The following is a 22210-nucleotide window of genomic DNA, read 5'->3' as shown; positions in this document are numbered from 1 at the left end:
TTCATGCGTTCTTCCTGGTCTCCCTCCTCCTCACTGTGCCAGCCTGTGCTTCCTCAAAGAGCCTGCAACCATCCATTGCAGCACTCCAGTGATGTAAGCTATCCCACTATATCCCTGCAATATGAATGACATTACAGCCCTGCAACTGCATGCAGGCCTTGAATCCCTTCCACATTAAGAATTGTTTTAAAGTCTGTTATAAGTTAGCATCTTTAAAATAACCAAGTAATACTTTGCCCAAAAGAATAATCACATACACAAAAAAACTCCTTCACCAACAAAAGAGGAGGAAAGGAAGAAATAATCTTGTGCGTTTTATTAGTATTGAGATACAGTCCCATTACGATTGGCTAAATATGCCTTTTTTTTTTTACTAAAATGCAACATATTAAAAAACCATATAAAAAAGCTGATCAGTCAGTTAGCTGTAAACACAAAACCTGTTCACAGAAATAATAATAAGAAAGCAGCCTGTTTTGGACATATAATTGCATATAACTTCACATTTATGGCACAGTTCACTCAAGATCATAATAGTTTTGTTTGCTGTACTATAACTGCTTTCTGCACAAGGATCCAACACAAGGGTTGCTCTTGTGCTTATAAATTACCATAGGCGAAGATGCATGTGACTGACATGATACAGGTCTCTTACTCTTCTTCACTGTAAGAACTCTGTCTTCCTTTGGAGAAGGCACATGTACAGGTTTCCAAGGAATGGGGTTACAATATGTTGGAGCTGGATATGAGTTTCCATCAGCACACCCTAAAACATTTAGAAATTACACATAATTAAAAAGGAATACTTACACTACAAGCTTCACAATGCAAGCAGTTATAATTATCTGGACTAAAAAAGATACATCATCTTGAGAGGAAGACAGCATAGGCACATCACAATTTAAATGATTCAAAGTAATAAATCTTCCACTTTTTTTTTTTTTAAACCAACAACTCACATATTCTTCACCTCTATTTAAAACAAGCAGCAGGTTGAATGCTGTGTAACATACAGAATGCTCAGTCCTTTCTATACTTAAAAGCTGTAAATGTCTACCAATTGGCTAGTTAGCATTATTTCAAAGCATTTATTAATAAAATTTCCTGTCACTGCATAGTCAAAGCTCACATTTTTCCATCTTTGCTTAATCGTTATTCTTCATTTTATCAAGGAGAACAATACACCAATTATGCACATACATTAATAATCTGCAGTTAAAAACCTAGGGCCCATAAAGCAATATCAGAAAGCCTAAAATGCAACAGAAGGCACATGCTGCCCTATCAGTCATTTGTCTGTAGTGACATTTCAGTGAATACATTACATGGTTGAGTAAAACAAAGTCTGTAATATATTCCATTGCACTAACACAAATGAGTAAAGAAATATTTTTCAAAAATCACTTAAAGAAGTGATTGCAGCTGTGGGGAAGCAATGGAGGTCTAAAACAAAAGGCAAAGTGTATTACCGTCTATAAACAGCTGTAAGCAAAAGAGCAAAGGTTGTTCACCCGCTTTACGCATTTTTCCTTAAACATTCAGAGCCTGGAATTTAGGTCCCAAAATATTTTCTGTTGCTAATTCAAGTAACAATGATTTTAGTTTGATGAAAATATATATATTTATATATATTTGAAGAAAATTTAATTAAGCACTCAAATGTAAAATGCAATACTATTTCTTACTGCTCTCCTCATTTTGTACCATGGGGGATGACAAAAAGAAACCCCAAAATAAAGTGAGACTCACAAAACACCACACTATCAACGGCATTCCCTTTAACACTTCCCTTTGAAACAAAAAAGGAATAGGATTACAGAAGCCAAGAAGGTGTGATGCAGGTGTACAGTTAAATAAAAAGGAAATCTTAGCTCAGAACACAGGTTGATTCCCACATCTCCTTTTTCAGACAGGACTTCTGTCAGCCTCTTCAAATCTCTGCATCTCAAAAACCCACCTCTTTTCTAAGGAGGATTCAGGTGTGGTAAGGTGGCACACACCTTCTGTAACACAAACACTAACTTTACAGGGATGCTAACGTAACTGATTTCCTTCACAGGAACCAGTAATTTGCTCTAGTCATTCCTATGCCCGAGAAGGAAAATGAGATCAAAATCAGTTATAATTTGGCATGCCACATTACTCTCTCAAATATAATTTTCGTCCCAAATAACACAAAGGCCTACAAAAAATGCACAAAGGGTCTGAGAGTAAAAGCTTCTCTTGACTTGTATCATACGAGATACTCATTCCAATGTGCCAAAATCAGACACTGGATGAAAACCTTAAACAGGCTTCATTTTACACTAAAAGATTAGAGGGAAGGAACCACAGACTGAGTCACTACATACGTGTAGTAGAAGTACAAACCTGCAGACTTCCCATATGGGAAGCCGTAACCATTTAAAGCAGGGCGTGGTTTATTTCTAGCATTTTGTAGCCATTCCTTAAAGATCTTCTCTGATCTTGCTTTCTTCTCCTGTAGCTCAGCTTCCCTTTCTTTTTCTTTTTCCTAAGAATACAACAAAAATTAAAAATCTAAGACACTTACAGACAAATCTCTGTACAATATACACAAAATGCTAAATAAATCTTTTGTAGATTGCCAGACTACTGGATGTATTTAAAATATGTTTACAAAAGCAAATACATTTTCCTGCCAATAGAAAAGTTGCACATTTTACTTTAAGTCTAAAAAAAAAAGAAAATAATCAACCTCCACATTAATCCAGTGTTTCTCTGAGAAAAAAGCTCTCAGAAATCTTTTGGAAGGCTACACGTAGAAGATATTCTGAACATAATGGGCAGGTGACCAGAACCCACTGTGCTGCAGTTAGCCTAAAGAGGCTATTGCATCTGGGACAGCTGTCCACTCTTCTCATTTATCCATATTCATCCAGCCCTCTATCAGCCATGACTGGGTGGCCTCCAAGCCTGCCAGCAGGCTTGGGGAACCATTAATCAGAAGTAAACCAGTATGTTTAGGCATGGCATTTGGATTTCAACTAAGTTGAATCAATACTGTGAGCATAGCTTATAAGAACCTGCATAATGAAGATGTGACTAAAAGAATGCATGTGGTTAAAATCTGCCTGATAACTTTCATTTTCTTGGCTTCCAAAGTCCTCGTGCTGTGTTTTTTAGAGGCTCGGAGGACTTTCAGAGAAATTCTGGACAACTCCTGCAAGTGCTGCCTTGTTAGACCATTTGTTCTAGTGAACTAGAGGACCTCAAAGCCCATACTTTTGGCAGCTTACAGTAAGAGGTCTTCTGAAGCTCACTATAAAAATACATAGGTGATTGATATGAAATAACATTTATATTAGAACTCCCAGCATGAGATTGGTACAGCCAGAGATGAAGAAAAATGTGTTTAATTAGAAATATGTACAAGTTTAATAAGAATATAATGGTGGTGCTGGGAGAAAAAAGCACTTAACGCCACATGCTGTCTCTGTGTGTCACCCTGCCACGGACCGACTAATAAAGGTGCACCGTGTGGTTTGTGTTTCTCTTTCTCCGACCATATCACAATTGCAGTGGGTTTGCAAAGACTTACCAAAAATGCATTAATATCCATCTTGCTTTGCTGACCATACATCGATGTCTGCAATGCACTAACATTAAAAATTTTGAAATTTTTTGTCAAGTACAACACTGTCATTTGACAAATTCTAATTGATTTACCCAATATATTTAACATCAGTTGCAGATTAGGTAACCTCATCCAAATAAATGATTACTTGATCAATACCTTTTCTTTCTTCTTCTTTTCTGCCTCTTCAGCTCTCTTCTTTTTTAACCACTCTTTATATTTTACTTCAGCCTTTTCTTGTAACTGCATTTTTTCTAGTTCCCTTGTGGCTTTTTCTGCCATTTCTTTGCTCAGCTTTCGTTCCCTTTCCCTTCTTTCCTACATGAAACAGATCAAAAAGACAGAGTAGAAACGCTTCAGTGTATTTCAATGGGAAATTCTTTTGCAGAATACAGTTAATTTTGTCATGCAATTACAAATAAAGTTATCGTAACCCCGAAAAATAAAATCATATTGTAAGCTTTTTGAAGACAGAACTATTCATCGCCATCCAGATAAAATAGTTTTAAACACATAAACCTGTCACAAAACATGATTAAAAAAATTACTTTCAGGACTCCGTATGCTATCGCGTTTGCTACTCCGTTTAATTTATTCAGATGCTTTTACACCACTTCAGACACTTCTCAATATTTCTTAGGAAGAAATATATTTTGCATTTCTTGACAATGGTTTTAAAAGTTTAAATTTTCAGTGAATCCAGAGCAAACTACAGTTCCAAAGAGAGGTGAGGCCAACCACCCTCTTTTAAGTGTCATTGAGATGTGCAGATTGATCAGCACTTGAGCACAACTGATACAACAATAAGAAGTTCACATGAGAATCCAGTTCATATTTTGTGGTGTTCTCTACATTTTTTATATTTTTATTTTATTCACACACGGACTTCTATGAATCAATCTATGCATTTCTCCGAAAACACATTCTAAGGCAGACAAAAAGTGGTAACGGAATGCAAAGTGAAATTGCTGCCTGCATAATTTGGAAGATACAATACACAGAGGTGTTGTTCACTTCTACGTCTTTTCAGTGTGTGTGTATCTAAGAGTACAAACACTGTTTTGGGAACCATTCTTTAAGTGAGAAAGCACTACTGATGGCCTTTTCATGATCTGGAGAGGAGGTATTTTCATCTGAAGAATAACACTAGCTCTCACTTCTATTCCCTGTAACATTTATGAAATGTCTGGGATTCTACTGATTCAGTGCCACTTCTGCTTATTTTGCTTAGCTCTGAAGAACATGCATACACACGTAGAATCAAAAATCTTTGCCAGAAAAGCTGTGTGCATGACTTGGAGGACAAGCATTAGACTTGAGATTAGATTTCACTTTATAAAAAAAACACTGTTGAATAAAAACGTTGTTTTTCTTTTTATAAATCTTTTTCTTGTATGCTCCCTCGCATACTCCCCTTGAACAAAGATGTGTAGTTTAGCAGGAAATTATGCTGACTCAGAATCACTAGTTGGCTGTATGGGTGTCAAATGCCTAGAATTACAACTGCAAAGTACAATAAATAAATGGGAAAGAGGAAAAGCACATTTACAAGAACAGGAATATACTTGCCTTTCCATTTTACCTCTTATAAGCACAAAAAGGCAGAAAAATGGACCTATGCCCTGCTCCCCCCATGGGTCCCTCCTCTGCCTTTTCTCCAGATTTATTGCCCTTCTGGAAAATCCAATTATGCATAATGAAGCAGAAGGCATAATACTGGCGCTGACAACCAGCACAATCCTCTCAGCCTGGCCTAAATAGGGTATCTGCTAGTTCAGTCTTTGTCCCCCATAACTACACTTACCCATATACTAATAAAGTAGTACCATACAGAATAAAAACTTCAGCTTATATTGCCCTGCAAAACATTAACTCATTTCTGCCATTTATTGGATGAGATGAGGAGGTGCAAATACAGGGCCATTAAAGAGAAAATACAATGCTTTCACGTTAAAACATTTGGTAATTTTTTGCAAGAAATACTACGGGATAATAAATGCTTTCATGTCTGAATCCTTATCCACGCTACATGACATAGCGATAAAGAAGTCATTCTAAGCATAATCTTAGCTTATGCTTGGCATTCACCTTTTCTGAACATGTCATAATGCTAAACTGCAGACTTCTTATCAGAAGCCAGTTGACAGAACTGCTTGAGTTGGTGTGTCCCATTCTGTGTCAACACTGGAAGCGTTACTACAATTTTAACATCAGCAGCTAAATTATGCATTAATTGTAGCGTTTCCCCCCCCCCCCCCACTCCTTTTACAAGCTATGCCTTATTAACTGTATTTACCATAACCTCCGAGATAAACTTTCTTCATCTAAACCATGACGATACCTTCAGCACCACTGTTTTGGTATACTCTTGGCAAATAGTCTCATCTGATGACAAACAGTTATTTGCGTGCACACTGCACACCATTTCACAAAACAATTAGCTATTAATTAGTATTTTTTCATTGGTTTGGGGTGGGGGGGTGGGGGTGGTTGGTGTGCTTTCCCTTTTTTTTACTTCTAATATATTCCAGCAAACATCAGCTGAATCTGTTCTGTAGGGAAAAGGTCAGATATGAATACACTCCATTTCCAAGCATATTCTGGAATGTAAAACTCCACAGAAATACAAATACAAAATAATGGATGTCATAAACAATATCATTTCACAACACTGTAAGGCCTGTACAGGTGATACAATTACTATTTACAGTTAAAACCAATGAAAAAAAGAACTTCATTCCAGAAAAAAGAAGTTGAGATTCTGAAATATTTTTGTACTAGTGAAGAATGGAAACAAGATGTTTCCTTACATGAAACAAACCCTTCCATGCTTAAATACATTAAAAAGGAAAAATAATCTATTTTTGGCAAATTATGCAGATCTTAAGTATCACCTGCCTGAAAAACCAATAACCAATTGTCTAAGCTTCTCCTCCTCCTCAGTCTAAAATTCATCCTAATCTCTTCTTCAGAGCTGTTCCTCTGTCCCTTCATTACCAAATATCCCCCACGTGCATCTCTCAACAACTCCTGTTTCAAGACAGTGGTAGTCCGGGGCACATAAAAAGCATTAATTCAGATGAGAAAGAGATGCTAAAACAGTGAGTTAAAACCATTGGCAAAGGTGGCTTACAAAGATTCAGATCTTTTGCTGTTTGCTGGCTTATCTCTGTTGTACATGAAAGCAAGTTACAAAACTAAGGATCTTTCAAAGCTACAGTCCTTAGCTAAGGGTCTTATTACATAACAGGCATGAAAATAAGTATAGGAGAAAACAGGAAAAAATGGGCCCCTTCCATACCTAGGGGAATTGTTCAATAATGGACAACAATTATAAGCAGAAAATAGACTAAAAACCTTTCTAAAGGCTGTAGTTAAAAGGCAGTTTCTGAAATTATGTATCTTTAATCACAATACTTCAGACGAGTTCAGCTACTATCTAGGCTGACCCAAAGTTAAATCAAGGTCCTATGTAAACAATAATATGCCATGCACACTACCATGAAAGCCACAACTATTGCTAAGTTTTACTTCCAACGAGACATCCTTGAGACGGAGAGACTCCCCGCAGAATTGCAGACTTTGCAGCTGCCTAGAAATTATTCTGCAGACAAATCAGAAATGCTTCCTCTTTCTCTCACGCACAGAACAGCACTTTCCTTCACAAAGTTAGTGTATACCACATTCCCAGCTGCTTTAATAACCTGTTTCATGTCAAGCTCCTGTCACCCTGGCCTTCCCAGCTTCCCCTCATCCTCATTACTTTCCCTTATGTAAGTCTATCAAAAATGCTAGGAATGTGCATATTAATGTATATGTTCTTCAATCCTCCTTCCACATATATATGGGGGGAGGGAAATTACATAATTTATTTATGCTTGGTGTTGTCAGATTGGGTTTTAAAAATTCTCTTTGATCCTGTGTTCAAAATAGACATGACCTATTCACTAAACCACTTGCATACTTACATACTTAAAAAAATATGATTACAGGTATTACATAAATTAAGGTATTGATTGTAAAACATCCAATTACTACTCCTGGCAAGAAAGGCTTGCTCTCCCTCCACCCCACCCAAGCACATTATTAAGGAGAAAGGATACAAATCTACCCTGCGGGTTCACTGCTCTGGGATGTGATCCTATCAAGGCTCGGAACCTAATGAAGCCTGGGCTGGGTCAGTTCTTGGAAATCCCCCACCCAAAACATACCCAGCCGTCCCACAAAGCCGTGATGGTGACTCAGTAGGCTGCATGTGTCTCACTGAGTCAGTACCAAACCAATGTCTCATCAACAGGACTACTAACATTTCAAGAAAAATCAGACCTATGTACATGTGGAGAACTGTCAAAGGAATTTGAAATTTGAAGCATCCCACTCTTCCCACTAGAAGGTAGAAATATTAAATAACTGTCCAGACAGAAAAAAGCCCAACTGCCACTGAAACAGAGACACTATATCCAACTGGAAGAAAATTAATAAAATATGTATTTCTGTATTTTTATATCAATGATTAAATGAAAGGCTGGAAAGGGTATAGTGCAGAGCTGCTTTCTGTTCTGCATTTTCTATGTAGATTGTCACTGAGTAGAAATATTATGGTTTATATAATAGAATATATGGTTTATGTTTTTAAGATACTTCTCACAGCAATCCTTCCCCTTTTTCTGGTTTGCAGAATGTGACAACATTTTCTTTTCAGAGATAACTGATGGTTCTATTTCACAGCTGTTTGCTTTAACATCTTAGCTACCATATTCCAGCATAATTTTTTGCTGACTGATAGCAAAATATAGGAAAAGTCCACACTGCCAACAGCAGAACATACGTCCAAATTTCCTCATTTATCCTCATAGTAATCCTGAACGTCCATCACATTTAGCTGCCTCAGAAATCTGGGTTGTTTGGCCAATTGTTGTTATCTTTTCAATTTAGCCCTATTTACACAGCTCAGTCACCAAGCCTAGCCCACCCACAAAAATACTTCTTTAATCTCTCCAGAACCGACATGTAAAAGAACAAGAGCCTAGAAAGGAGGTCAGCGAAACAACATTGGACTGCAGCTGCCTACTGACAGGCAGGTTTATAACTACTGCTGAAGTTCACACAAAGTCAATGCAGACCCCATTGCAGTCTAGTAATTGGAGAATTTTAAGATGGTTGCATACGTGGATCTTTGTCCCTTATTGTGTTCCTTTCATGTGGGTACTCAACGTAAATGACAAGCAGAAAGTCTTCGTGTACTTGTCCCTGAACACTCTCGGGGTCTTCAAAAGAACACAGACTTCATGAACGCTGCTGACTTACACCAGCACTCATATTTTAATCATCTGCCACCCTGAATTCCTCCTCCACAAGTCTATCTAAAACTCATTCTAACACTGAGAAATTAGTGCATTCTACTTACAGAAATCTAAGGGTAAGTCTGGAAACAATTAAGATTCAGATACAACCTAAAATTGTAACCATGGTATTGGCTGCGCATGACCTGACAGAAAAGTTTTGTGTAAAGATGTATCAACACTGTGCTAGGAAAAAAAAATAAAAAGCCTCCTGGTCTAGATGCTGACAAAACCACAACAGACAGAAAAATCCCTTAAGAAATTAAGCCCAGAGTTACAGAAAAAGTTTACATATCTCAAGACAGACTTGGGCGTGTCAACGTAAAATTTGAATTCTGAAACGTAGGTTCTCAAGATTGGAAAGTCTTTATGCCAGATATTTAAGCTTCCCTCACAAATGCATTTCTTAAAAGGGTTCAGTCCTGAAAAAAGTGAACACCTCAGCACCTCTTTCAAGTCTAAACTGTCAGCAAAAACCACAGCACATCAGGCTTTACATAAAACCAGGCAGCAACCACTGCTTTGAGTCAGAACAATAGTTCAGCTGTTAGAACATTAACCTAGGACTGGGAAGATCCGGATTTCATTACCTCTCTGCCCGAGGGGATTCAAACTAACACATCCCACTGCGGAGAGAAGACTCCGTCTACCATGCTGCAGGCTGGGATGACAGGATTCTCCACCCGTTCTGCTGAAGCTGTCCCACTCCTCACGAAATAATTAACAGTTCATTGGATGAAGGAAAATGAGCAAGAGCGAGCATAACTTTTTAACTTGAAAGCCATGCTCAAGCTGCTGAACAATTTGTGTCTTAACAGTGATGAGATAAAGTATGCATTGAACAAAAAGTCTTTGGAATAAGTTGGAATCTAGGCCTCTCTTCTGGGAGGAATCACGCCGCACACCAAGAAAGGCAAGTCTGCTCCAAGAACATTGTCTTTCACCATTTTATAGCATGTTGGTTCTAGGGCTTCATATTTCTTACTTTTTTTCTTCTTATAAAGAATATCAGCCAATAGAAACATCATTGTTAGAACAAAGTTTTCAATTACAAAGCAAACCATAATTTTCCCATCCTGTACCCGTTTCTCTGTTAAAATTGTATTTTTTCAGTATGTAATGGGGACCTAATGAAAGAAAACATGAACAACAAAATAAAAAGTTGAACACCAAGGTTCTATGATTAATGCCTGCTTCGCTCATATTTACTTTTAAGAAAAAAAAAATAATGCCTTAATATCTATTCAACAATGCAGAAAGTATTAGCAACGCCACAGTCAAATTAGGACTGGTATTAGCATAATTCATTTTTCCAATGTAAAATGTGTAACTTTACTACTTGTACTCTTACAGCTTTGCTAGGTATCACATTAACGTAGCATTAAGTATTACATGCAAATTAAAGACTAAAGGATGCTAAGAAGATGAGTTTCAGAATTACAATTATTTTGGGATGCAAGCATTCTGCTTTTGAGATTTCAGTTATTGTTGCAAATACACGTATTACATACATGTACTGAGTTTTGGCTGGGACGGAGTTCATTTCCTTCATAGCAGCTCCTGCGATGCTATGTTTTGGATCTGCAACCAAAACAGCATTGATAACACAACAGTGGTTTAGTTATTGTTCAGCAGCGCTTACACTGGGTTCAGACAACAGCTTACATATTTTTGAAAACAGAAGAGAAGCTTTTGTCTAGCATCTCCAGAAACTTCCATTAAGTAGAACACAGTAAATTATCAGGCAGTGGAACAAGCGCCTGGTCACACTCTGAAGGACCTTGAAACTGAACCATACTAGAAAAATTCTAAATAGTGGTGGTCTTCAAAGGAAGCACTACAAAACAAAGTATAAATGAACCATCGACTCTGAACATCTACGACCTCACCACTCACCTTTTTTTTCCTTTTTTCTTTTTCCCATAATTCATACCCAGCCAGAGTTTTATCATCACATATTAATCCATCAGAATTTAGATGAGAGAAAAATATCCTTGGCAGGTACCGGAAACGTGATACCCAAATATAGATCTTAAGCAGTACTTTTTCTCTTCCTCCTTAAACTGTAATTTACCCAAGTCTGTAAACAGTCTACATACCACCTACAGCCTGCTAAGCCAAAGAGTCACAAAACTTTTGTTTGTTAAGCAAGAATGCATTTGACAAGACACAAATCACAAAGATGCCACTATGGAGAGAAGACTTTTAAAATGTATCACGTATGTAGGTCCCTCAATTCCAATAACGACAAGACACAGTTTAGGGGGATAAGATGAGAGATCGGTTGGCTGTTCTTTGTTGCTTTAAACTTACTCGGTGGAGAACAATGACCGAAGTTAAGACCTGTTCAGTATCTACAGGGCATCACACAAACATGAAGTGATAGACCTTGAAGGTCTCTTTTTTTTTTTTTTTTTTTTTTTTTTTTAAATGATAAATTCTAGCTATTCTTTACCTTTTGGTTTAATTTTCAATAAAATACTTCATTTCATTAAGAATGGATCCTTTCTTGGTCACACCCCAAAAAAAGAAAACACACACATAAAGTGCCAGAATGAGCAGACGTGGAGAAAACCAGCCTTCACAAACAATTTTAACCTAAAGAAATGTGACAGTAGTTAGTTTTCAACACCTATTCAAAGTTTAGTTCTATGATGAGATGGGGATTGAAGATATCAATTCCTTTTCTTTTTAAGCTTCGCAATTCAGCTCTGAGTTATTGACACAGAGCTCCTTACCGAACTGGAGTTTACCAACTCCAACCACACCGGAGTTGAACTGCTTAAGTACAGCAATTAGAAATCAAGCACACATTTCAACATTCCAGAAAGATTAAGACAGATTCTAATGGCTTTGCTGATCTATATCCAGTTCTGCATTCCACTTAAATCAAGACTCATTTAATAATGAGAACAGAACACTAAACACCAGCTTTGCTTGCTCAGCATATATAATCATACCCACCTCATTTTTATCAATAAATTTAACAGTAACTCAGAAATAAAAGTTTTGGTTACATACAAAATCATGTTGTGTTCAAGCAAATTTTCTTCTGAAATCAAAAGCAGCTTTGAAGATATTTTAAAATACTTTGATTGATACTCCTGTGACTTGTTAAAAAATAGAGCTGTATTACACCTAAAACAAGTCAAACAGGCAATTTACTATTTGCCCACAAAATGACTCAACCTTAGGAGAAACTAAAAGCATTTTTCTCCAGCAGAGATCTGGTATGTTAGTGAAAATTGTAAAGGCAGGGGTAGCACCTCACAGTTGATTTTATTAAGCTTTTAATTCCCAGTGAGCTGCAAAATTTTGCCATATTTGGGTAAACCCATTTCACAGCTTAGAATGTTCTTTGACAGCTCATATTTCAAGGTATTACTTCTAGTTCATTTACAACCTTTAAAATCACAAAAGCTATTTATATAGAAGAATAATAAATCGTTATGATTCCTTTACTTTGCAAAATAGTTTATGTAAAATGATTGGAAGCATAAACAACCTGCACAGCATATAGTTTTAAACATATATTAAACAACAAAAAAAACACAAACCTGCCAGTGAAGAAAAACAGTACTTGAGCTTTGCTCCCTAACCTGACCCTAAAGGACTGTACTTGAGAGTAAGAACATCACAACTGACACTGTCATGCAACGAAACGCAAGAAAGGTGGCTTGGCATACAAAAAAACAGCAGAATTCTTCTATGCACATACAAACATTCTACTTCTGACAGAAGTGTCTCTCATATTCATGGTATGAAGATTCTTCCAGCAGCATCTGCTGGTGCTGGATGCTCAAGATGATGGAAAAAGTTTAACGTACACTCAACCATGCTTACGTCCTTCGTCAGTACAGTGTTCAGCAATGGGAAAGGATACAGACTTGTGGAGATCATAGAGTTAACATCCCTGAAAGTACTGCTTCTTGTCAAGTAAAGTATTTTCTGCAGTTTACACAAAGGGGCTCAGAATCAGTAAATAGATATGAAAAAGGCGAGTGCTTCACGCACATTTCAGTGAAGAATACTCTGAGTTTTGCCTTAAGGAGCACCTTTTCATGCTTCTAGGAGGAAATGACGTGAGCTTTCCCATGTATGAGATGTATATACGCTCCCCAAGAAAATCACAGCAACAGTAAGTGCTCACGAATCTGACCTTAAACTTCATGTGAAACCTTCACACGATTTTAAACACCTTCTTAGTCACTGGATTGGCATACTTACCCTTCAGTCAGTGTCCAGATCCACAAATAAGCTTGTGGAAACTTGAAGTGGTAAGGTCTGTGCAGCACAAATGTTAATATCCTAAAGGCAGCTAAGCTTTCCAGTTCAGTTTGTTCCTGATTTGAGTGTGGTTTACAGAAAAGACTAGCCAATGAATCATCTGATTTAAATGAAAATCAGATTACTTTTGGTAAAAGCTTGGGACATGGCCTAAGGATGACCTTATCCTTCCAAAATATAATATGATAAAGTCCAGACACAAATATGTTTTCTCCTCTGTCCTCTGGGGTAATATGATTACTATAAAAAAAGACCTATTCCCACTGACAATAGAAAAGAAATTAATCATTAAATCCACAAAGGCAAAGGTCCAAGGAGGACCCAAATAAGTAGAATTTTAAAGAAGCTGAAGGTGGGTGCGGGGTGTGTGTGTGTGTGTGCGTGTAGGACAGGGAGGGCACAGACCAGGAGTAGAGAGCATGAGAATTTCTACTGTTTTGAACTGTGAACAATTTTATCTGGCAGCCCAAACCCCTTCAAGGCAATGAATAGTTACAGACACCTATAATTTAATTTGTGTTTTAGAAGAGGAAAACTGCATTGTTTGTGCTGAATTAAGTCTTCCACTTTTTGCTGTGTACTTTACTAAGGAAAAATCCTTTCTACATCACAATAAATGCTTAGAGCAGGATTGGTTTTGGGGTGGGTTTATGGCAATCGTCCAGTCAGCATTGAAGCTAAGCATAATTAGGTTAGATCCAAACACAGATTATTCTAGTGCTTCCAGACTGAATCTGAAGGAGGAGTGAAATGGTAAAGACAAATGTGTTAGGTCTGGATATTTAGCCCAACTAGTGCCATTGTGATATTTTTAATCAATTTTAATTTGATTTTTTTCAAACCAGAAGTACAGAACGGTAAGTAACTGGTATTGCTACAGACTGTAAGACAATGAACACATATGCCCACGAACTACCAGGGGCTGAACAAGCCCAAGCCTCCCAAACGTTCCCATTTCTGCTTCCCAGGACACATGCTTGTTCCGTGTGACACAGAGCTGTACAGTACGCCCTGCTGAGATCAGGATTCTGTCTGCTTTGGTCTCAAGCATCCCTCTCATGATAACTTAAACAATTTTTGGGTCCCACTCAGAAATGACATTTTGGATGAAGAAATGAATTCCCAGTTGCTAACTGTGGTCTACTGAGAATTTCCTGAATCTGGCCTCACACCTCAATTATCCCTCTAAACTCTACCATACTATTTGCCTGTCCACAATGGTACTTAAGTAAATCCTTCTTCTAGCTCTACTTGGTGTACAAGACACTGCATACAGTCAAGATGTACGCTTCACCCAAAATGCTTGGGCATTGATCCTAGGAAGTCAGAAAGAGTAGGGTATACTGAAGACCAGAACCCCAGCTATAATTGGCAGAAGGCTACTGCACAAGATGCAAGCCAATTGTCAGTTATCTGACTACTCAGAAAACAGAAGAAACCTCTTTATACCTTCGAGAGGGGAAAAAAAAAATATCAGTCTTGGAAAAACGTTTATATGTGTTGGCATGGTTTTATAATTTTCAATTGAAACCGACATTCATTCAGGAAACTAAAAACACGGTTGTCCGAACAGTCTAAGTAAACTTTACATCGGTTTACTTAAGCGTGGAACGCACTAGAATATTTGTGGCCAAAGCAATATTTACCGCTTCTCTTTTTTTTTGGACCCATTCCTTGTGCTTCTCTTCAGCTATCCTTCTCCTCCTTTCATATTCTTGCTTTTCCTTCATCTTCTCAAGCTGCATACGTATTTCCTAATTGAAGAAAAAGTATACAACTTAAACCTGTGATGACCATCTACACCAATACACTCAATACTGGAAACAGTGCTGCAGTTAAAACAATGTAAGCATTAGATTTTGATATTTTTCCTTCATTAAGATTCTGGAAAAGACTGATGACAGTCAACACAGAAACATTATTTCACGCAATCAATGGAAATGTATCGTTTTTAGAATATGAACTGGAAACATGTATTTTAATTAGGCTTTGGAAACAATTCAACACAACCAAACACTCCTCAGCTTATCTAAATGCCCTTTCAGTCAGTGCAAGCTTAAATTTGCAGCAGTACTTTTCTACAACACTTACACTTTACATGGTGTCCTGCTCTGCATTCAGGAAGGCATCAAAGGCTAAGTGTAGTATTACTCACTTGTGATTTTTAGTACCAAACTACTAGAACTTCAGGGCTTAACCCAAAGCTTATTAAAAGACAAAATTATTGCAGATTTTAGCAAATCTGGAAACTGGAAATTTATTTTGAAGATGAGAGAAGAAATTCCAACGTATCTTTATAGGACATCCAGCGTTTATGCAACCACTTATACCTCTCCAAGGAAATGAACCGATACAGAAGAAACACGACCAAGACAACAATTTGAGATGTCTGGCTTCTCTAACAGTATCATTAGCACAAAGTGCTGTTTTCCAATGAAAGTTCACGCCTTCAAACATAGATAGATGGAATTATTTCCATGAAACTGACTTTATGGTCCCTACACTGCAGTCAGTTTCAGAGAGAACCCTCTCTCCATATGACAATGAATTTAAATTTAGTAAGACATCAAGAAAAAGCAGGAGCCTACAGACAGCACAAAGAAAACACAATACAGACGTAGTTTGAAAATACAGTTGTTGCTATACTGAGGCAAATTTACAGCATCTAACACCTCCTTTCAGTTCTGGGACATCTCTATTGCAGGGATCCTGGTTTCTGCATAAGGTGATGGCACTGTAAGTACCTTAGAACACCCCATCCGCTATCCACTCCAAGCATTTACCCACATTTCTGACATTCAGGGCAGACTTAGTGCTGCTGTGAGCAAAAGACAGTATCAGAGAATAATTTAGGTTAGAAAAGATTTTCAAAGATCTGGGACTTCACAGCTGTTTCTTAGGATATCAGTTTAGCATACTTTTATATGCAAAGATAGTAATACATTTTAATACCACAATCACATACTTTGTTCTCTTCTGGCATCCTACAAAAAAGGTTGATTGTATTTTTCTCCCTGATATAAGCTATTTTTGTTGCCTACATTGCAGTTTAACGTCTAATATACTCAAAATCTTATGAATTAAAAATAAAACAATTACCTATTTCACTGATTTCTACATGGCTTTAAGTAATGCTTGTCCTTTGACTGCTTTTAATGTATCATTGAGATACAGTACTAAATATAATGTAGAAGTTATGAACACTATTGTGTGATACACAGAAGTAAATTGCTTTGGTTCCTCATCAAGACCACATGAGAAGTTCATATACAAACCACATTTTCTACACGACACCAGAAATTACTTTGGCTCATTTTTCTTATATTTAAGTATCAAAACAGACAGATGATTGCAGAATCAGAATCTAAAGGGGAAGTCATGAAACGTGTGGTGAATATTAACAGAACAAAACATATTCCTCAAGTTCAACAAACTATTTTGGTCTTATGCTGACCTCCAAAAGACTGTTCCAGAACCTTCCAGCAGTGGGTCTTTTATAAACAACATGAGATAGCCCACATAAAACAGCTGTATGTTATGTTCACTTTGCAGATAAAGTGAATCACAGAAAGATTAAGACACTGCTCAAGGTCAAATAGTAAATCAGTAACTAAAGTGAGAAATACTCTAACTTGGATGTGATTATTCTAACCACTACCCAATATTTCCAATTTGATTTTAAACAACAGCTTCATTTAATCAACTGCAACTACAAACACATTAATCAAGAAAACATATAGCGTTCTTACTTAATTCTGCCCAAGCCCCAGTATTCAAGAACTGTTCATTGGCAAGGGGGCAAAAGATAGGAGGGGAAAAAAAGCTGGGACAGGGAAACCTATCCTGGGAAAGGACACCTAACAGTTGCATAATTACACACTAAGTGGGTAACAACACTGTGCCTCATATCTAACCAAGTAGCTTGGCATACTTACGCCCAGCACACACCCTGTCATGTTTTAATACCTACATGCAGGCCTATGTACCCATGATGAAAATCAAGGTACCAATTATATCAATATGTTTTAATCCTTTAAACTTGAAACATTACCTGACAGTTGGATAAGCAAAATATTATACAGCACCACTTCAATGAAACATTCAGCAAAAGAGAATGCACATACCATGAATCACTTCAGCATGGTCAACCACACACTACGGAGGCCCAAGACACTAAAAGATAGTGGATGAAGCTACTGGTGTTCCCACAACCATTTAAGAAAAAAAAATAATTCCTGTCCTTGCTATCTTTGATTAGACTTAACATCAAGCCTATTAGATGCATTCACCTCTGCAGCTCTAGCTTGTAAGCGGGCACGCAGTTCCTTCTCCTTGCCAATGAACCATTCTTCCCATGGTGAAAGGTTGTCTTTCAAAGGTGACTCTTTTTTTCCCCCTGCTATTTCAGAGTCTTCAGCCTTCCTGAATTAAAAATGAGAAATGTAGATAAACATTTGATGTGATATATTTAATTGAAAAGTTAGGCAGTGCCACTGCCTTGAAAAATTACGTTTCTTTTATGGCAGATTGTGACAATAAGGACATACTTTTATTGCTTGCTTAGTTATCTCCAGAATGGATAAATGGCACTTATAGTGTACCTGTGACCATCCCCTTTACATTCTACTTATTAAATTCTAACTTGTTCATTTCCACCACCCCCCCCCCCCCACTTTTAAACTGAGGAACAGATTCAAACACTACCTTTTATGAACTAAACAAAAAACATGAAACATCAGTGTCGCCTTCCTTCTCACGTATGGAAACTGAGGGAAATCAGAGATTTAACATTAGCATCCTGTCCTTGGTCACAGAGCGGTTCCATGTATCAAGTGGCCTTTAGCATGAGCAAAGGATAATAGAGAATATTTTTTTTCTTCTTTCGAGTCCTACAGAATTGGATTCATGATAGCACGCAACCTCAGCATTAAGAATCCATTCACTCTAACAGGTAGTCTTCCACTCTAAAAAGCTTTCACAGGAAACCTACTTTAGAAATACAGCTTGCATACAGTACTTGCTGATATTATACAAGGTTCTGTTGGGCTTTTAATAGGATACTTGCATAACACACACGTAACTTCTTTACTCATGAATAATGCAGCAATCCTAGCCCCAGGCCAGAAATATCTTTTTAATATTCTATACGTGTACCATCTCAAACGTAAAGCAGTATATTAGGCTCGGCATCAACAAAAATTGAAAACATGCCAATAGATTTCTTTATAATATTTCCTCTCTCTTATAGACTTTTTTTTTTTCTTAACAACAGGACAATGTAAAACAACAAATTAGACTTCACTTTAGTATTTTATATGGATGTATGGGCTCTGGAAATACCCACCTACTTTACGACAGTGAGTAATTCTATTTGCTGAATTCAAGCTACAGAAGAGGCATCCAACCAAGCCTATTATGTTAATGCTCCTGAAATAAATCTTTTCAGCATAAGATATCTGGTTTTTATCAATATGGAAGTATTACACATTCACAAGGAAGAGCAACACCCTGTTGCAAAATGGTTTATGTCTCAGAAATCTTTAGAATAGATCTCCGTGATACAAAGCATTTGGGGACAATGTCAGTGCTAGGGAGCCCTACGCTCCTCCGTTGCTGTTACCCACATGTGTGTGCACTGATGTGAGCGTTTGCTGGTCAAGCCATGACACGTCCAAGGGAACAGATTCATGCTGAAACGAACCTGGAAAAGGGTTGGGGTTTTTTCCCCCCCACGCAGCTTCAGCCTGCAACCCTCTTTATACTGTGCTGCCACAGAGACATAGAACAACAGAACTGACAGGACACCCTGACACACAGGCAATGCGTGGGCAGAAGCAGCACAGGCCAAGCACACCCAAGCCCAGCACTGTCCAACATGTTCTGTGGCACCCTAGGGCTTTTATGGTACAGTGTTAATAAAGACCAAAATGTAAGAGAGAGGTTTTAAACAGGTACATATAATAAGGGATGCAACCTGAGAATGCACAGTAACACATTTTGTTAGAAAACAACTCTCTTAAAGTTTATGAAAGATAAGGATAAAAGTATTACACATTCAAATTCGGGAAACCAACGCAACTTTGTCCAGACTTGACGTTTGGGGCAGAGATACTTCCTCAATACATTCTTTTGCTGTGCACAATTTGCATTATGGCACCTTGTACTAGAATAATGCTGACATATTAGACCAACCTGAGGAAAAGTACTAGTAAAAGGAATGAATTAAGAAAAAAATTATTTACTATGTGTTTTCCTATATCAGTACTTGTAAAGTTCAAGCTGTTAACTTCTAAAAAAAATTAATGCACAGTAATAAATTAAAAACTTACTGTATACAAGTAAAAAATAACAGAAAATTGAGTTTAAACGGAGGAAAACACAAGCTCAATATGAAGAGCTGTTGGGAGAAACGTTTCTCCTTTTCTGTAGCAGTGTGCCTGAAGCTCTCAGGTTGCACCAGAGCACAGACTGGAACACAACCCTTCCTAGTGTGCATCCCAGCCACGAGCTGCATTCTCCCTGACACACTTATTACCTATCTTGAGCCACAGAGACCTTGAATTTCATGGGACCATTTTCTGAAATGCTAGCATGTTCACAGCTATGACCTTCCTCAGAATAATTAAAGTAACAGGCTTCTTGAAAGTACCGCATTCTGAAGCACACATTTGTTTTTAAACTAGTAAATCAGATACATCTGGCATTAGAACTGAAGCCTGATTAATAGAAAACAGCGATTATCATTCACCATATATTCACTTAAGTCGTGCCATCAAATATAACACTGATCCATAATGAAAGTATGAAAATGCCTACCGCCATTACACAAGGCCTTGTTTTCAGCCTTTCTCTTTTGCAAATATTGCATTTCCCACATTAAATGTCTGCCTCCAGCTGATTTTTGTGCAGTTTTAAGAGGACAACAACAACAAAAAGACTCTTTGAGACAGCATGTGCACATGTGTGTGGGGGTAGTGGCTGTATAAGAAGGTTTTTTATTATTATACTACTGAGATCTTGGCAGTTATACACGGAAGCTGCTGTAAGAACATTTGGTAGACGCTTATTACAACACAGCAACAGCATTATTCAGATGCAATGTCTGCATGAGTGAAGTATGTATTGTGCCTGCAGAGCTTAATGAGATTGTTCCAACTCGGGCCCTAACAGAGGTCGTCTTCAGTTGCATTTTACCGCTGCCAGGGAATACCGCAGCAACAGGCCCAAAAACTGAGCGCTGTTTCAAGTCGCATCTCAAGCTGCAAAGACATGTAGTAGTCAGAAATGAGTGCTTCAAGAACTTCAATGTACACGAACAAAGTTGCTTACTGGGAAGCAGTAAAAGGAGAGATAACAGAAAACCTCAAACAGGAAGAACCATAAACCGGCTAATAGCCTTTTCACTCTGAAGCTTCTATTTCTGACTATATTTGAACACTTTCCCTGGACTTTCAGCACCTTCTTTGTGAAATGCTTCTAAGAAAAGTTCAGTGTGGTCCATATTCCTTCACTGCTCTCCATGGAAGTTTGGGAACCGCACTAGAACCCTGCACCCCTGTGAAGCTCAGCTGTCCCTCCCTTACCCCACTGGCACCTCTGGCTCACTTCAGTCTGGCTAGTTACACCCATCCGTTTCTGCACAACTCCGTGAAGTTTCCACTGCAAAGGTTGTATTCCAGAATAAGGCAGATGCTGCCTGCTTTCCCCCCTTCCTTTTAAAGGAAGGAATAAGAATCACTTATTCTCCTGTCAGGCAGAGGAGAATCCAAAGGAAAGAAGACACATTAAATTGCATATAACGAAACAGGAATGACATTAAGCCACAGGAAGAAGAACTGTGCAATGCACAAAGGTAAGACTGACTCTGAGTATAGCTATATGCACTAGGCCAAACAGCCCTTTAGTCTCTAAGAACATTTTAGAGATGACAGGAATGGCTGTACCTTTTTAACTTGCAAAGACCTTGAGCCTCAGGTCAACAGCTTAAAGGTATTTTACGAACCCACAAAAATACCCAACTACCTGTAGAAAAGACTGCTGTAACCTGCAATGTCCCAAAGCATCACAAAAAGGGAACAAGGTGCCTAAAGTGCTTATCTACACAAATAAATCTATTTTTATGTGAAATAACGTCCTGTCCCCAGCAAAGGCCTCACGCGGAGAGAGACAAGGACAGAGGCCAGCACCCCACACAGGGGCAGCCCCGAGCTCCTGCCCCAGGCGTTACCTATGGCCTCGCCGGCTTCGGGAGCACGCCGCCCCCTCCTCCTCCTCCTCCTCCTCCTCGCCGCTCGGGGAGCTGGGGCGGGCCGCGGGGGACAGCGGGGAGCAGCCGGAAGAACTGAGGGGCTCCTCGCCCTCGGAGCTGGAGGAGGACGGCGGGGCGAGGCGGGCGGCCCTCCTCAACCTCCTCCTCCTGCCGCCGCTGCTCATGGCGGCGGGCGGCACCTGAGGGAGAGGCGGCGGGTAACGGCCGCTCACAGCTGCGGCCCCCGGCTGGCGCCACCGGCACGGCGCGGCCCGCGCTCCCGGCGGCCCCCGCGCTCCCCCGGCCCCTCCCGCCGCCATGGCAACCTGGACGCCGCCCGCCCCGCCAGTGGCCGCGGCGCGCCCCGCCTCCCCTCCGCGGCGGCCACCGCCCTCCGCGCCTGCGCGCGCCTCGCCTCAGCTGCCGCCGGCCGAACGCGCGGCCTGCCCCGCGGGGCCCGGCCCGGGCCGCCCGCCCCACGGCCCGCCTGACCTGCCGCCACCGCTCCCCCGCCGTGTCCGCAGCCAGCCGCCTGGGGAGAGACACCGGGAAAGCACGGGGTCAGAACCGGCTGCCGTTGGCCTGTGGGCCGGCAAAGCCCCCCCAGCACATGCTGTCCCGGAGGCGGGGAGCAGCCCGGCCAAGGCAGGCGGCGGGCACTGCAGCTGGGCCCCGGGCAGCGCCATGGCCACCACGGACACTGTGTGTGCGCTGATTTGCATAACTCTTGGCAGTTTT

The 22210-nt window shown here is 39.3% G+C and overlaps 1 protein-coding gene across 1 annotated transcript; it reads right to left on the bottom strand.

Moving 5' to 3' along the window:
* Nucleotides 1-301: 301 nt before the first annotated feature.
* Nucleotides 302-21803, bottom strand: CCDC34 (coiled-coil domain containing 34). The gene is made up of 6 exons (XM_027784149.2): nucleotides 21452-21803; nucleotides 17514-17646; nucleotides 14871-14978; nucleotides 3755-3913; nucleotides 2371-2512; nucleotides 302-766 (listed from the first exon to the last, which is right to left on the bottom strand). Exons 1-6 carry the CDS (start codon nucleotides 21790-21792, stop codon nucleotides 552-554), a joined length of 1098 nt encoding a protein of 365 aa, XP_027639950.2. The 5' UTR covers nucleotides 21793-21803; the 3' UTR covers nucleotides 302-551.
* Between the last annotated feature and the right edge of the window lie 407 nt (nucleotides 21804-22210).

The sequence above is a fragment of the Falco peregrinus genome, chromosome 9 (assembly GCF_023634155.1).
Source record: "Falco peregrinus isolate bFalPer1 chromosome 9, bFalPer1.pri, whole genome shotgun sequence".
In the NCBI taxonomy this organism is placed as follows: Eukaryota; Metazoa; Chordata; class Aves; order Falconiformes; family Falconidae; genus Falco; species Falco peregrinus.
The sequence above is the reverse complement of the archived record's forward strand: the minus strand, read 5'-3'. Positions and strand labels throughout refer to the sequence as shown.

What these genes read in the sequence shown, in the direction of transcription:
- CCDC34 (XM_027784149.2), bottom strand. Translation starts at nt 21,792, where the DNA reads ATGGCGGCGGGAGGGGCCGGGGGAGCGCGGGGGCCGCCGGGAGCGCGG. An exon ending in TCCAAAAAAAAAGAGAAGCG is followed by an intron (nt 3,914 to 14,870) that starts GTAAATATTGCT and finishes TGTTTCATGTAG; the next exon opens with GAAAGAAGGGAAAGGGAACG. An exon ending in AAAAGAAGAAGAAAGAAAAG is followed by an intron (nt 2,513 to 3,754) that starts GTATTGATCAAG and finishes TTGTATTCTTAG; the next exon opens with GAAAAAGAAAAAGAAAGGGA.